Below are 12,503 nucleotides of genomic sequence, written 5' to 3' on the forward strand. Positions count from 1 at the left end.
TTTCTTTTTTTACTTCAACCTATCCTAACCTAAATGTGGTACAGATGGATGAGTAAACTTTCTTTTCAGTGGAAGTCAAATCTTATCAGGTAAAAATAAAAAAATGCAAACAGCTTATCCAGGTATTATAAACTATGCCAAGATTGACTATAGTCTGATTATGTAAATCAAATAAGTTGGATTAGTGTTTATAATGTAAATATTAACTTAACCCTTCACACGCCACTAATAAATCCATTAATTTTTCCTTCTAATACAAACAACAAGTAAAATAATTTGCTTCTTTAATTTCAAAGCTAATTTTTATTATAGCTAAATTATAAAAGGTAAAAGCAATATGTAATAAAACAGGGCAGTTGTATTATCTTATTTATTGATAAAAATAAAATATAAATATTTCATTGTAAAATGTAACTTTACCACACAAAAGTTATAATTACAGATACGTAGTAGACCGTACTCGAGACAACCAAGAAAGCAGTAATACACCTCACGGATATGTTTGGTTATGGCTCTGTAGGAGACGCAGAACTGACAAGCAGGTGGTTGGAGTTAGACAAAGGGTGCTCCCTGCCGCAGAGTGAAAGTTGTTTATAAACACTTCCTTGGCAACTGCGATAAACATGGAGCATGCACCAGGCATTTTGTGAACTAAAAACTCTCCAAGAGATATCTATAATATCTTATATAACTGTATTTGGCCAAAGTCTATCATTCTAATATATCCCTCCACGGCGTGGGAAGGGTTATATGAGATGTTTAAAATTTGTTTTAGAGTGTCTGCTGTAGGCTCTAAACTTGGCTGCAATATAGGTTTTAGCTTAACACATACTCTACACAATTCTAGCGCACGCTGCGTCCATAAGTGTGAGCCCAGGAACGGGCAGAAGGCTGTGCTGCTTATTTGAATTTTTCTGCATTTTACATTAGCATGTTGCCTTATTTCCCACAGTGAACGTTTTGAGTCCACTCTACACTGTAAGTGGTATGTGTGTCTGAATGCTGTGATAGCCACATGCCAATTTACACATCCACGATTGTTACAATGTTTATATACTGGTCTAGTTTTTATACTTGGTACTCAAATAGATGTCAGCTCCCACAGTCCCGTGATGTGAATCTGGATTTCTGTATGACTTACCTTAGTTTGATGACAGCAGCAATAGTTTTGTTGAATTTATCATCAATAAGAGTCAGTGCATCCAATCAATAGAAGAAGAAAGAATTGTGGCAAATGCAATCACTTTTGTCACCTTGAGGCTGATGATGAAAGATTAAGTACTTGTTTTAGGTTCAATCATAGCAATGATTGAAGCATATGGAAAAATTACACAAACTACAGAGAGGCAATTTCTGTGTAGCAAAATATAGGTGGCGTGGCCCTGCAGTATGAATAGTCTATTTTGAGAAGGAGAGAAGCAATCTTTTGAAACAAAGCTAGCGTACATTCAGACACAACTCGAGTGCCGTGTGGAGTGACCTTTATGGTTTTAAAATGTGCAAAGTGAATAAAAAAAGATTTAAATTCACGGTCTGCATGCTCAAATAAATTTTCAAGTCATAAAAGTCTTATCAAAATCTTCTCAAATAAAACTTTTATATTTTTCTTATAAGGTATTTTGTGTCACAAAGCCACGTATATTATAATTTCTATACTTGAGAGTCAATTCTTTGTTTTCAATAAAAATATCAACAAACCATTATTATTTCATATTTAACAGAGTTTAATCTGGTATGTCTATTCGCCTTGCATATTAATTTCATAGATGATAAATAATCAATCAGAGAGAGAAAGCAGAGTCACTAATCACACGACTGCCGATATAACCCTGTTCTTTAGGAAAAGTGTTATGCTCCCGCAGCCTCAAAGTAGCTCTTGAACTCTCAATGAAAGTAGTACAAAGTAGTAGTAAATATGGACAATTTAAACTCCACATTTTCTCAACATGCTTATTTCTTTACCACTACTCCCATTTAGGCTGTGTCAAGAAAGTAGGCAGTGACATTTTGCCTTTTCCATGTAGGCTTGGTGGCCATGTTCATCAATCTAGGTGGCCACCACCTCTTTGGAAATTTAAATTGATTTTTAAAGACAAACTTTTGAATCATAACTTCCCCTGACATAACTCCTAACCTCTGGGTTGAAAGAAGGCTACAAAAAATATGGTTAGTTCATTGTATTTGTGTGTCGATTTTTCATAGTTACAATGTTAGTGTGTTTAAAGCTGAATTGTTTGAAAACTTTATCTGAGTACATAACATACTAGAATTTTTGTACTAGTATCCATTATGCATTTGTTTCTGATATTTAAGATTTTTAATTATAAATGTAAAGCTTAACAAAAATGTATGTTCGAAAAGGTAACTCATAACAACTTCAGTTCTGTTATAAACAACATTAACAATAGTAGTACTAGCGAAAATGTAAGTTAGTCCGATGATAATTTAGTTTTTTCTTGACAAATGTAAACTTTTTGAGAGTTAAATTTTTCAACCAAAATGCTGCGTTTTAGACACACCCCCCCCCCCACAACCACCAGCGATTGCTCACGTCAAGTCGAGGACATTGATATTTGTAGTCAACTGGACAATCATTCATAGAATATGTAAAGAATGTAACAAAAGCCGAGTTTTCAACTCAAGTCTGTGGGTAATCACTTAAAACTCAATTTATCTAATATCAAAGACTTTAGAAGTTTCAAGTAGAAAATCAACTGTCACAAATTTAACCTTTTGAGGTCTAATTGTTCTACTTCGGGTTGACTCACCAGGTCCAATTGATCGAATAAAGTGAATATGCACAAACGTAAAAGGTGATTTTTTTATTGGTGCAGTTTTTTAAAACTAAATAAAAAAATGAAAAACAACCTGCATTGAGATAAAAATGCATTTATCTGAACTACAGTGTCATGACATTAACGTTTAAAAATGATTTCTGGCATATGGGGCTCCATTTTTGTTTTGCGTAGAAAAGCCCAATCGAGAAGTCCAATTTTCGAATACTCTTTCCAGCAGCTGTGGTTGAATTCCGCCAATAACTCGACGAATGTTAGCTTCCAAGTCATTTAAAGTTTGTGGCTTGTCAGCGTATACTTGAGACTTAACATATCCCCACAGAAAGTAGCCTGTTGGCGTGATATCACACGACCGTGGGGGCCAGTTGACACTACCTCTAAATGAGATGATACGTTCACAAATGTTTCTGCCAAGAGGCCAATTGTGTCATTTGCCGTGTGGCGCGTCGCGGCGTCTTGTTGGAACCAGACATTTTATAAATCCACTTCAAGTTCGTTTAGCTGAGGAAAGAAAAAGTCCCGTAACATTGCCCGATAGCGTTGACCATTTACCGTAACAGTCTGGCCAGCATTGTCTTTAAAAAAATAAGGGCCAATAACACCACCTGCCCAAATGGCGCACCAAACGGTAAGTTTTTGTGGATGAAGGGGCATACAAACAAATTCTTTTGGGTTTTCATCACTCCAAATCCGACAATTCTGTTTGTTGACAAAGCCGCATAACCAGAAATGAGCCTCATCACTGAAAAATATCTTGCCTGCGAAAGCTGGGTCACGTGTTATCTTATGTTGAGCCCATTCAACGAAATCAAGACGCTTGCGATAGTCTAATCGTTTCAGTTCTTGCACCAACTGAATCTTGTATGGATATAGGCGTAGATCCTTCCGTAAAATATTCCATAGAGTTGAGTAGCAGATCGCTAATTGCTGCGCACGATGACGAATCGACACACTTGGATCCTCTTCAACACTATGAGCAACAGCATCAACAGCCTCTTCGGTCCTTACTGTGCGGCGTCTCTGCCGATGCTTGTCAACAAGAGTGTGGGTATTACGAAAACGATTAACCACAGCTCGAATACCTGACTCTGATGGACGATTATGAGGTCCGTAAATCGGAACGAAGAGCTCGGTAAGTTGTCCGAACTAAACTGCGGTTTTTCAAAATAAATTTGCACTATTCGCAAACGCTCTTCTTTTGTAAGTCTGTTTATGGTTACTGTACAATAATTCGCACTAGACAATACAAATATCGAAATGACATAAGATAATAAACAGAGATCAGCCAACTTAAAAACCACACCAATAAAAAAATCACCCTTTACATAAGGAATATTGAGATGTCATTATAAATCAATAAATTGTAATAAACTCAATTAAAAATACAGCTGTATGAAGAATTTCTGCAAATTTGATCTTAGATGCATCCGTTACAGTGACCAATATTATTCCAAAAATTGAATCCAAAACTCCCCAATGCATTAACCGGGCTAAAAATCACAATGCTAATTAGAGGTTGCTAAAAATTCACCACCAGGAAATCATGAAACAAAACAAATACAAAAAAGGTGGCTTTGATTCCATTTCTCCAGATTAAAATGTTAACAATAAGCATTGCGATATCCCACTTATTGAAAGTTTGTAACAATTTGTTTTAAATTTAGCATAATTGATTAAAAAAAAAAGAATTTGTTGCTACAAGAATTTCTCAAATTCTTTGAACTAATATTTTTTTTTAACATTATCATGTTACTTGTGCACAGTTATAAATAATTTGTATATGCAAAATATAAAACATTAGTTCACAATTTCTTATTTCTCTGTTCCCACTGATCCATTTGATATAACACAATCAGTGTGACCTTCACACCTTCTGGCAGGACCAAAATTGGATTACTTAGTGTTGAATCAGCTTATGCCAAGTATTGATTTATTGCTATTCACTTATTTGCCTTGTCGTTCTTATGTTCATCACAAAGCGTATTACAACATGCATAAAATGGTAAATTTTATTAGTAAAAATTTTGGGCTTCAACTTTGTTTATTAGCGATACATGAATAAACATTTCTAATCTTGTTGAACCGCCGGAAGTGGTATTTTGATGATTGCATGGGCTGTTGATAGGCAGTTGGGCAACATTTTAGGAAAATCAGCTGGGGGAATTTTTATCTGATTTTACTCAATGAGCAATGGTAAAAAGCCAATGAGAATGTTTACCACTGCTGGTAACATGATCGAATCTCCCACATCTTTATTGGATCGTCCTCAGTGGAGGCATGATCACAACAAAGACAGAATTTTTCTACAAAAAGAAAGCAAAACGAGCTATGTTGGATTTACTCCCTGTACCCCCCCCCTCCCCTCATTATCCCAAAATAACATTATACCAAATTTGCATTATGGAAGTAATGCACATGATTTTATTGTGACGAGACTATTTATCGCAGCGCACTTGGACTGGCCAGATAATGTGGTGGGGGTTCTGTCCTTCCATACGCGACCAGTCTCAGTTCGCTCCAAGCAGTAGGACGTGTGTTTGCAGGAAGTTTGTTTTTTGATTTTATCCACCGTGCAATAGAGCGTGTACGCAATCAAGTTTTTGTGTGCAGCTTGGAAAGAACGCAATGGAACCTTACCAAATGCTTCGAGAGGTCTTTGGGGAGGAATGCATTTTGAGATCTCAAAGCGGTACGTGGCACACACAATCTTCTCCCAAACCCAAAATGCGAGCCTGAGCAAATCTCAAGGCAAGGACAAACTGTCAATGCATACTCTTACCTGGAGGTGCTGAAGAGACTGTCAAGCTCCACAACGACAATGCCCCAGTCACATGAACTTCGTCGTTACCCACCTGACTCAGAACGAGACCCCTGTGGTGCCCCTCAGTCCTGACTTAGTTCTGTATGGATATTTTTTGTTCCCCCGAGTGAAGGGAAAGCAATTGAAGTCGGTGGAGAACATCCAAACTTACATTACAAGGCTCCTGAGAGGCATTCCAGTCAAGGAGTTCCAGGGTGCTTTCCAGGCATGGCAGAATAGTCTGCAGGTGTATTGATGCAGGAGAAGACTATTTTAAAGAATGTAAACCATTTGTAACAAACGGATAAATAAATATATTTTTTAGAACTTTTTTCTACTTTCATAATGCAGCCTGTATATTCATTGACATACAGTACTTCAACTGTGCCAAGTTCAAGTACACAAGAGGGTATTGTGTGTTTTAAATCCTAAAATCTAGAGCATGAAGTTCATGATGCACATTTGTATATTATCAGGCATAAGAAACATTTTGCTATGTTTCTGATTCACTCTGTTTGAAAATAAATCAAACTTCTCTGGTAAATCTTGTTTGATATTCAAACAAAACAAAAAAGCGTAAGAAATTTAAAAAATGGCGTAAAGTTTTTAAAATTTATAACTGTGTTTAACCCCATCCTGACCCTTCCTGAGAACAGTGTAATCTTTTTAAACCCTAGTGGGCCAAATCCTGGGGATAACCAGCATCAAGCAATTAAGTATTGAATCTATTATATCTAAGTTTGAGAACTAAACTTAAGTATTTATCTTACTTATTTTAAATTTAACCACAGTATCGTGATAGAATTTTTTTTAAGAAGAAGCCGATCTCCTTTTATGCCTTATTCTGCCCGTCCTCATGGGCCACTGGCCTGTGCGAGGATCTTATCAAAGGGGGAAAGTTGATACAGTACAAGAACAAAGGATTCGAACCTGCGCTAACTCTAACTCGGACTCAAAGTCCAACATCTTAGACCGCTCGGCCATCGGCACCCTCCAATTACTACGCTAGTAATTACTCGGCACACAAATACTAAGTTCAGTGAGTTTATTTCTGTCTGCCATTTTTTTAACTTCAATCTCTGGACATTTCAGGTTAATCGATTATTCATGCTCAATCATTGAGGCTGGACCCAAAATATATCCCACAAAAAACGGTAGGTCATTGTGACGTAGTTTCACCTGTACAATGAACGTAATATACATACATACTAACCCAACTTAACGCTTTGATGTGGTCGTTTTTGCTTTTTGTATACATTTATTCATTAACTTGAACATTATAAAATATATGAAACAATCACAGCCGAAACTTAACAACGATATTAGTTTACAAAGTTCTGAGCGACAGTAAAGACTCCTACGTTGAACTCGGCTACGGACTCTGGCGTCGTTTACTGCTTCATTTTCTTATTGAAAACCTCTGAGGCCGAAGTTGGACAACAGATTATCTCCTTAAAAACTAAAACCTCTGTCGGTCCAGATGGGATTTCTTCGACACTCCTGAAAAAAAATAAGCGATCTGCCAATTTCGTGCACATGTTTAAAAACACAAATAAGAACTAAGCACACACAAGATGTAACGGTGGAACTGATCTTGCAGCTCTGAGGAAGACACGGTGGGAGGGGAAATGAAAGATAAGACACACTGAGAGAGACAGCTATGTACATTTAATATCCAAGGTTGCAGACGCAACTGCTGTATATCCATACAATGTCGAGTCTCACATGTCTGTTCTGACATCTCACGTTTGTGCTTGACCGGAGTCACCGGTTCACATTCATTTATAAATTATATAGTTTTCTTGTCCAATCCGATTGATATTTTCCTTTAATAAATAATTCATTATTAACAAAAATTAACTTTGCACACAATTGTATCTAAAATTGTAAGTTATTTACAGGTACTTATTAAAAAAGCCAACAAAATATACATAACAACTATACATTTATAAAAAAATCAATCGTCCTTAAATGTAGTTGCGAGAATTAAAACTTCAGCAAAAACTCGATCTTTGAATCTGCCAATTGATCGTTTCTAACGATCGGTGCTGTTCAAATTAAAGATAAATTCCTTTACGGAGTTATTAAAATTATGACGTACTAAAAGTTTTTATGTTACAACAAAGTATAAAACAAAATATAATCGATTACAAAAATTATATAAAAACAACAATTTTATTTTAATTCAACAACTCGCTAAGAGGAAACACTCAGTTATTCCTTTTGAACAAACAATTCGCTCACACTACGTCCATTCACCTAAGCGATTACCTATTTATTATATACATTAAATATTGCTACGCATATCAACTAAATGATGCATCATGATAAATAACTAGTATAAAACAGTCTCCTATCTGAAAATAATACAATCATAAATAGTTGTTTCACAACGAACGATATCGAGGAACATAAAAACTCATTTTATCATGTCGCCGGACCCGGATGTGATCGCACAGTCCGCAGTGATACCAACTAATGGAACCGAATTTTCTTCTACCCAACTGAACGGAACAGAGGACAGTAATGGACCGTGAAGCAAAGCTGCTTGGAGTGGAACCCGATGGATCAGTCAACGATCGCTAGACGCAGATAACGGTTACCCTTCGTAACCTGCACACACAGAACCAGTTACAGATGGCGAGTCAGGACCAACAAGTGCCTAATGTTACACAAACTTAGAGCTAAGTATCACAACCACAATCTGGATCGGCTCTTCTACGTCTGAGATGTCTCTGTAAAAAAAACAAAACAAGGCTGAAAATAATGCATTATTGGTCATTTTTACACTACCTTCATAAAATTTAAAATAATTAACTTAATGTAAATTTTTCACTATAAGATGTAATTTTCCTTGATGATTTTCATGACTTGTTACAGTTCCTGTGTTTTAAACTTTTACTCAAACTCAAATTTTGTAAACTAATCTGTAAGGAGCAACTAGAAAAACTGATTTTATGCAGATGAACCGAACCTAAAAATTTCTGCTCTTTCAATTGGAGTGAAGAAATCAATGAGAGCTAATTAGCATTTATGAATGCAAAATGATGATATTTACACTCTCTTACGATTTAACAAGCCATTTATTTATTCATTGGGCAGTAAGTTAAATATCTTATACCTAAAAGAATCTGTAAACTCACTTCAATGTAATTTAAATATTTATGTACTAATGCATGTGGTTTCTTTAATTATATTATTAAGTAATGTATACAGTCTTACCTATGTAATTTGTGTATTTATGTTATACATTTGTGTAGATTTAAAAAATTTCTATTTCTATTGTAAACAATTCTGAATAAAGATCTATTTTTTTTATTATTATATTATTATTAATATTAAAATCCCCATGATCATTGTTGTTTAATTATAAATCATTGTTATTATTGATTTGGAGAATAGAAAATCTTAAAATTGATCTACAGGATTACATTTCGTACGAATTTAAAGACCAAGATTCCAATTCCATGGGTCCAGAATGCATGTAACCCCTTATTGTGAATTATTCTCTACAGGTCATCCTAAATACAACTGAGCCACCAGAACTACCTCCAAATTTGAACGGTCCAAAACAGCTAACCCAAAACATGACCCACCACAGTTAAACCCACAAAACAGATGATTCAGTCCGTCCTCATGAGCCAAAGATCTTTAACGAACAGAATAAGGGAAAGAATCAGTAAGGTACAAGGTACCCAAAGACAAAGACCAATGCCATTAGTCATCAATCACCAAAAGAAGACGTGATACGAATTTGTGGGATCCTGTTTCTTACAAATTATCTAAGTAAATTCCAATTATTACATTCTAGTTATTACACCAAAAGTACAGTGTAAATTATTGACAAAATATTGAAAAATAAATAAGCTAACCCCTAAAAAGAGTGTTTTAGATCATGATTTTTACAAAACAAGCTTGCTAATAAATAAAAAATGATACAGGATTCAACACGTCTACATCGTATATCAAGCCCATTTCAGTTATATGATGTTGACAAGAGTTGCACTGCCATCTAGATATCAATATCCATACACAAACTATTATTTCTTTACGCCTGGTGAGGGTGTATATTTTTAGGTGCAGACTTGATATAAATGAGAGGAAGAGGACTCTTTAATATTGTAAATTTTGTCATTAAGATTGTTAACACTTATATCACTTCTGTGGTGTGTTTTGTTCGTACTCACCCATCATAGGACAAGCATTGTCGTTCAGCATGTTCACCGAGTGGTTGAGGAAGTCCCATATGAGGATGGTGTCGTCGTGCGAGGAGCTCACGATCTGGAACTCGTCAAACTGGAGACGAAACACGCGTCCTGTGTGCTCCTAGGGCAGACCGGTCACCCTCTTAATCAATCTCCAGTGCAGTCAGTTGTTACAATATCATAAACGAGCAGTGATACGAAAATATACATCAAACTGTCACCGAGAACAGTGCTAGAGCAAATAAATACAGGGTGTCCCACGAAGAGGTTTAAATGTTTGATTTTATATTACTTTCCGATTTATGCCTTGAACATTTTCAAACTCTACACAATTCGTTAAATAAGATTGAAAAAAAATATTCTGTGAAAACTTCAGTTCTCTAACAATTGTTGAAACAAAATGGTTGAAACATTTTGAAAAAGTAAAATATAAAAACTGTAAAAAAATTGTATTTTTGGTTTTTTTAAAATTATTTATTGTCATATTCTAGAGAAGTAAAGCATTTAAATCAGAAAATTAGAACATAGCCTATTAAAAAACCTACAATTACAGTCCACAATTATTCGAACTGTAATCCATCCACAGTGACACACTGATAACAGCGCTTAACAAATTAATCTGAAGCTCTTACAAAGAAATTCTGCGGTTTCTAACAAAAGATTTTTCCACTTAGTTCTTGTTGGATTGCTCGGTGGTTCAACTCCTGGGTAGGCAAACTGAAACTGTCTAATTGCTTCTGTAATGTTGACAAAAGCAATTATCCACGCACAACACTTCACTTTTTGTTCAACAACAAAAGCCATTTCTAGAATTTCAATCTCAGTAAAACTGTAATGGAGTAAGTTAGGTTATATTTTATAGCACACGCAATAATATTCAATCAAACAGCTGTTTTCAACAATGAGTGTTATTAAACAGCTGTTCTTTAAAACTGCAACGCAGTAATCAAATCAGGTAATTCAAGAAATGAATTTTTATAAGAAGCAAAATGGTAAAATTTTTAATATGTCACTTTTTTGTTTCTACAATTTTTAGGGAGCTTTAATTTTCACACTATATTTTAAAACCCTACTTTATTAATTAGTGTACAGTTTGAAAATGTTCGGTGCATAAACGGGCAAGTAATATTAAATCAAACATTTAAACCTCTTTGTGGGACACTCTGTACATTGTTCAGCTGGAAATATATAAAAGTATTTCTTTCCAAGATGTTGTTCTACTTTTTATTGTAATATTGAAACAAAAATTTTCACACCAATGTACTAAAAGTAGTAATTTACTTTTACTCATTTAATAAAATATTTAAAACTTACTTCTTACGAACTTCAAGAGCTATAACAAATAATTAAATTTTAATCAAAACTTAAGTTATAGGTTAGGAATAGAAAATTAACCACAACTATTTTTAATGAATCAAAATTCTGAGTCTGGTAACGGAGGTATTAACCCTAGAACTGTTAATCGACATAATTATGTCGGTTAATGCCGCTTTTGTGGTGTTAACCGTCAAAATTTTGTCGATCAAACATTCCCTCGTATAATTACTTTTTATAATATACTCCAGTAACGTATCGATATAATTCATGCACCATTGGATTCGGGAAGAAAAATTCTAAGGAACAGAGGAGTTTTATTCCTCTTTGTATTATGGTTATGACGTAGCAAGCTTGTTATTTTGAACGTAAAAGAAAACGCGACGCCGTTTGTTGTGACCGCCATATTGCCGCTGCCGTTCTGTATCACTTTCGTGCCGAGCTGTGGATATTTGTAAGTTTAAATAGTTTTACGCGTGTTTTAGTGTCGTATTTAATGTGTAGTGTGTTGTTTGATGTCGTAGTAGTGGAAACATATATATTTTAGAATAAATCAATTTCTATTTACTGAAATATGTTTGAGAAATTACCGGCTTTGTGTAGGCTATGGCAAAATGACTTGGCTAAAATTCATTTCACATAGTTTTTTTATTGTTTTCACTTACTAAATGTTATTTATAGCGCTCTTTTAGCTCTGAAGTAACTATTTATTTTTGGTAAATAGATAGTTTTCACAATAATATATATATATATTGCCTGTAATTTCTTTGGTTATATATATAATAACTGTTTGGGTTATTCTATATTTTTTCAATATCTTTAGTTATATTTATAGTTTTCTAACTACATAATATTTCCTATTACTTATAAACCATAAATTTATAAATTTTGATATAGTACAAGCTTTAGAAACTATTTTATATTTTGCTGAATGAAATTTTTTGGAAAATTTTTGAATAATGGAAAAATTTAACTTTTTTACTTTTCAAAAAATAATTTATGGTAATTATTTCATTACTACTGTATATTCTATTTTATTCTAAGTAATAAAATATGCAAAATAACATGTATTCATAGATAAATGTATTAGCAAAACTTGTTTTACCAAAGTCTTACGTGTACACCCGATTTTCAGAATTTATACGCATCGCTGCTTTTTGTTCTATAGCTTTATGATGCTTTCATAAATGTGTATAATGTTTATGTTTTTCTGAAACTAGATAAAATTTGACACAGAATGGCTATCTCACTTATAAATATTTCTCACTATAACTTCATTTGCTAGGTATGGTCCCCCCCAAATTTAAGAAATATTTTTCGTAAATTTGATATTTGATTAAAAAAAGTGTTTATTAGAAAATTTTTGATGGTTAATTTTACAATATAGTG

General features: G+C 34.2%; 1 protein-coding gene across 5 annotated transcripts in view; it reads right to left on the minus strand.

Moving 5' to 3' along the window:
* Positions 1 to 6,887: 6,887 nt before the first annotated feature.
* LOC124353215 (beta-TrCP) overlaps positions 6,888 to 12,503 on the minus strand; it is a 37,912-nt gene continuing 32,296 nt past the window's right edge. Inside the window, exons 10-11 of one of the 5 annotated variants that reach the window (XM_046803110.1) lie at positions 9,783 to 9,918; positions 6,888 to 7,095 (exon numbers count right to left, since the gene is read on the minus strand). In XM_046803110.1, coding sequence (XP_046659066.1) covers positions 7,055 to 7,095; positions 9,783 to 9,918 — 177 coding nt within the window. In that variant the 3' untranslated portion in view covers positions 6,888 to 7,054. Of the gene's footprint in view, positions 7,096 to 7,241; positions 8,331 to 9,782; positions 9,922 to 12,503 lie in introns of those variants that run through there. The other 4 variants (XM_046803109.1, XM_046803113.1, XM_046803112.1 and 1 more) reach the window with 4 other exon arrangements.

The sequence above is a fragment of the Homalodisca vitripennis genome, chromosome 1, assembly GCF_021130785.1.
Source record: "Homalodisca vitripennis isolate AUS2020 chromosome 1, UT_GWSS_2.1, whole genome shotgun sequence".
In the NCBI taxonomy this organism is placed as follows: domain Eukaryota; kingdom Metazoa; phylum Arthropoda; class Insecta; order Hemiptera; family Cicadellidae; genus Homalodisca; species Homalodisca vitripennis.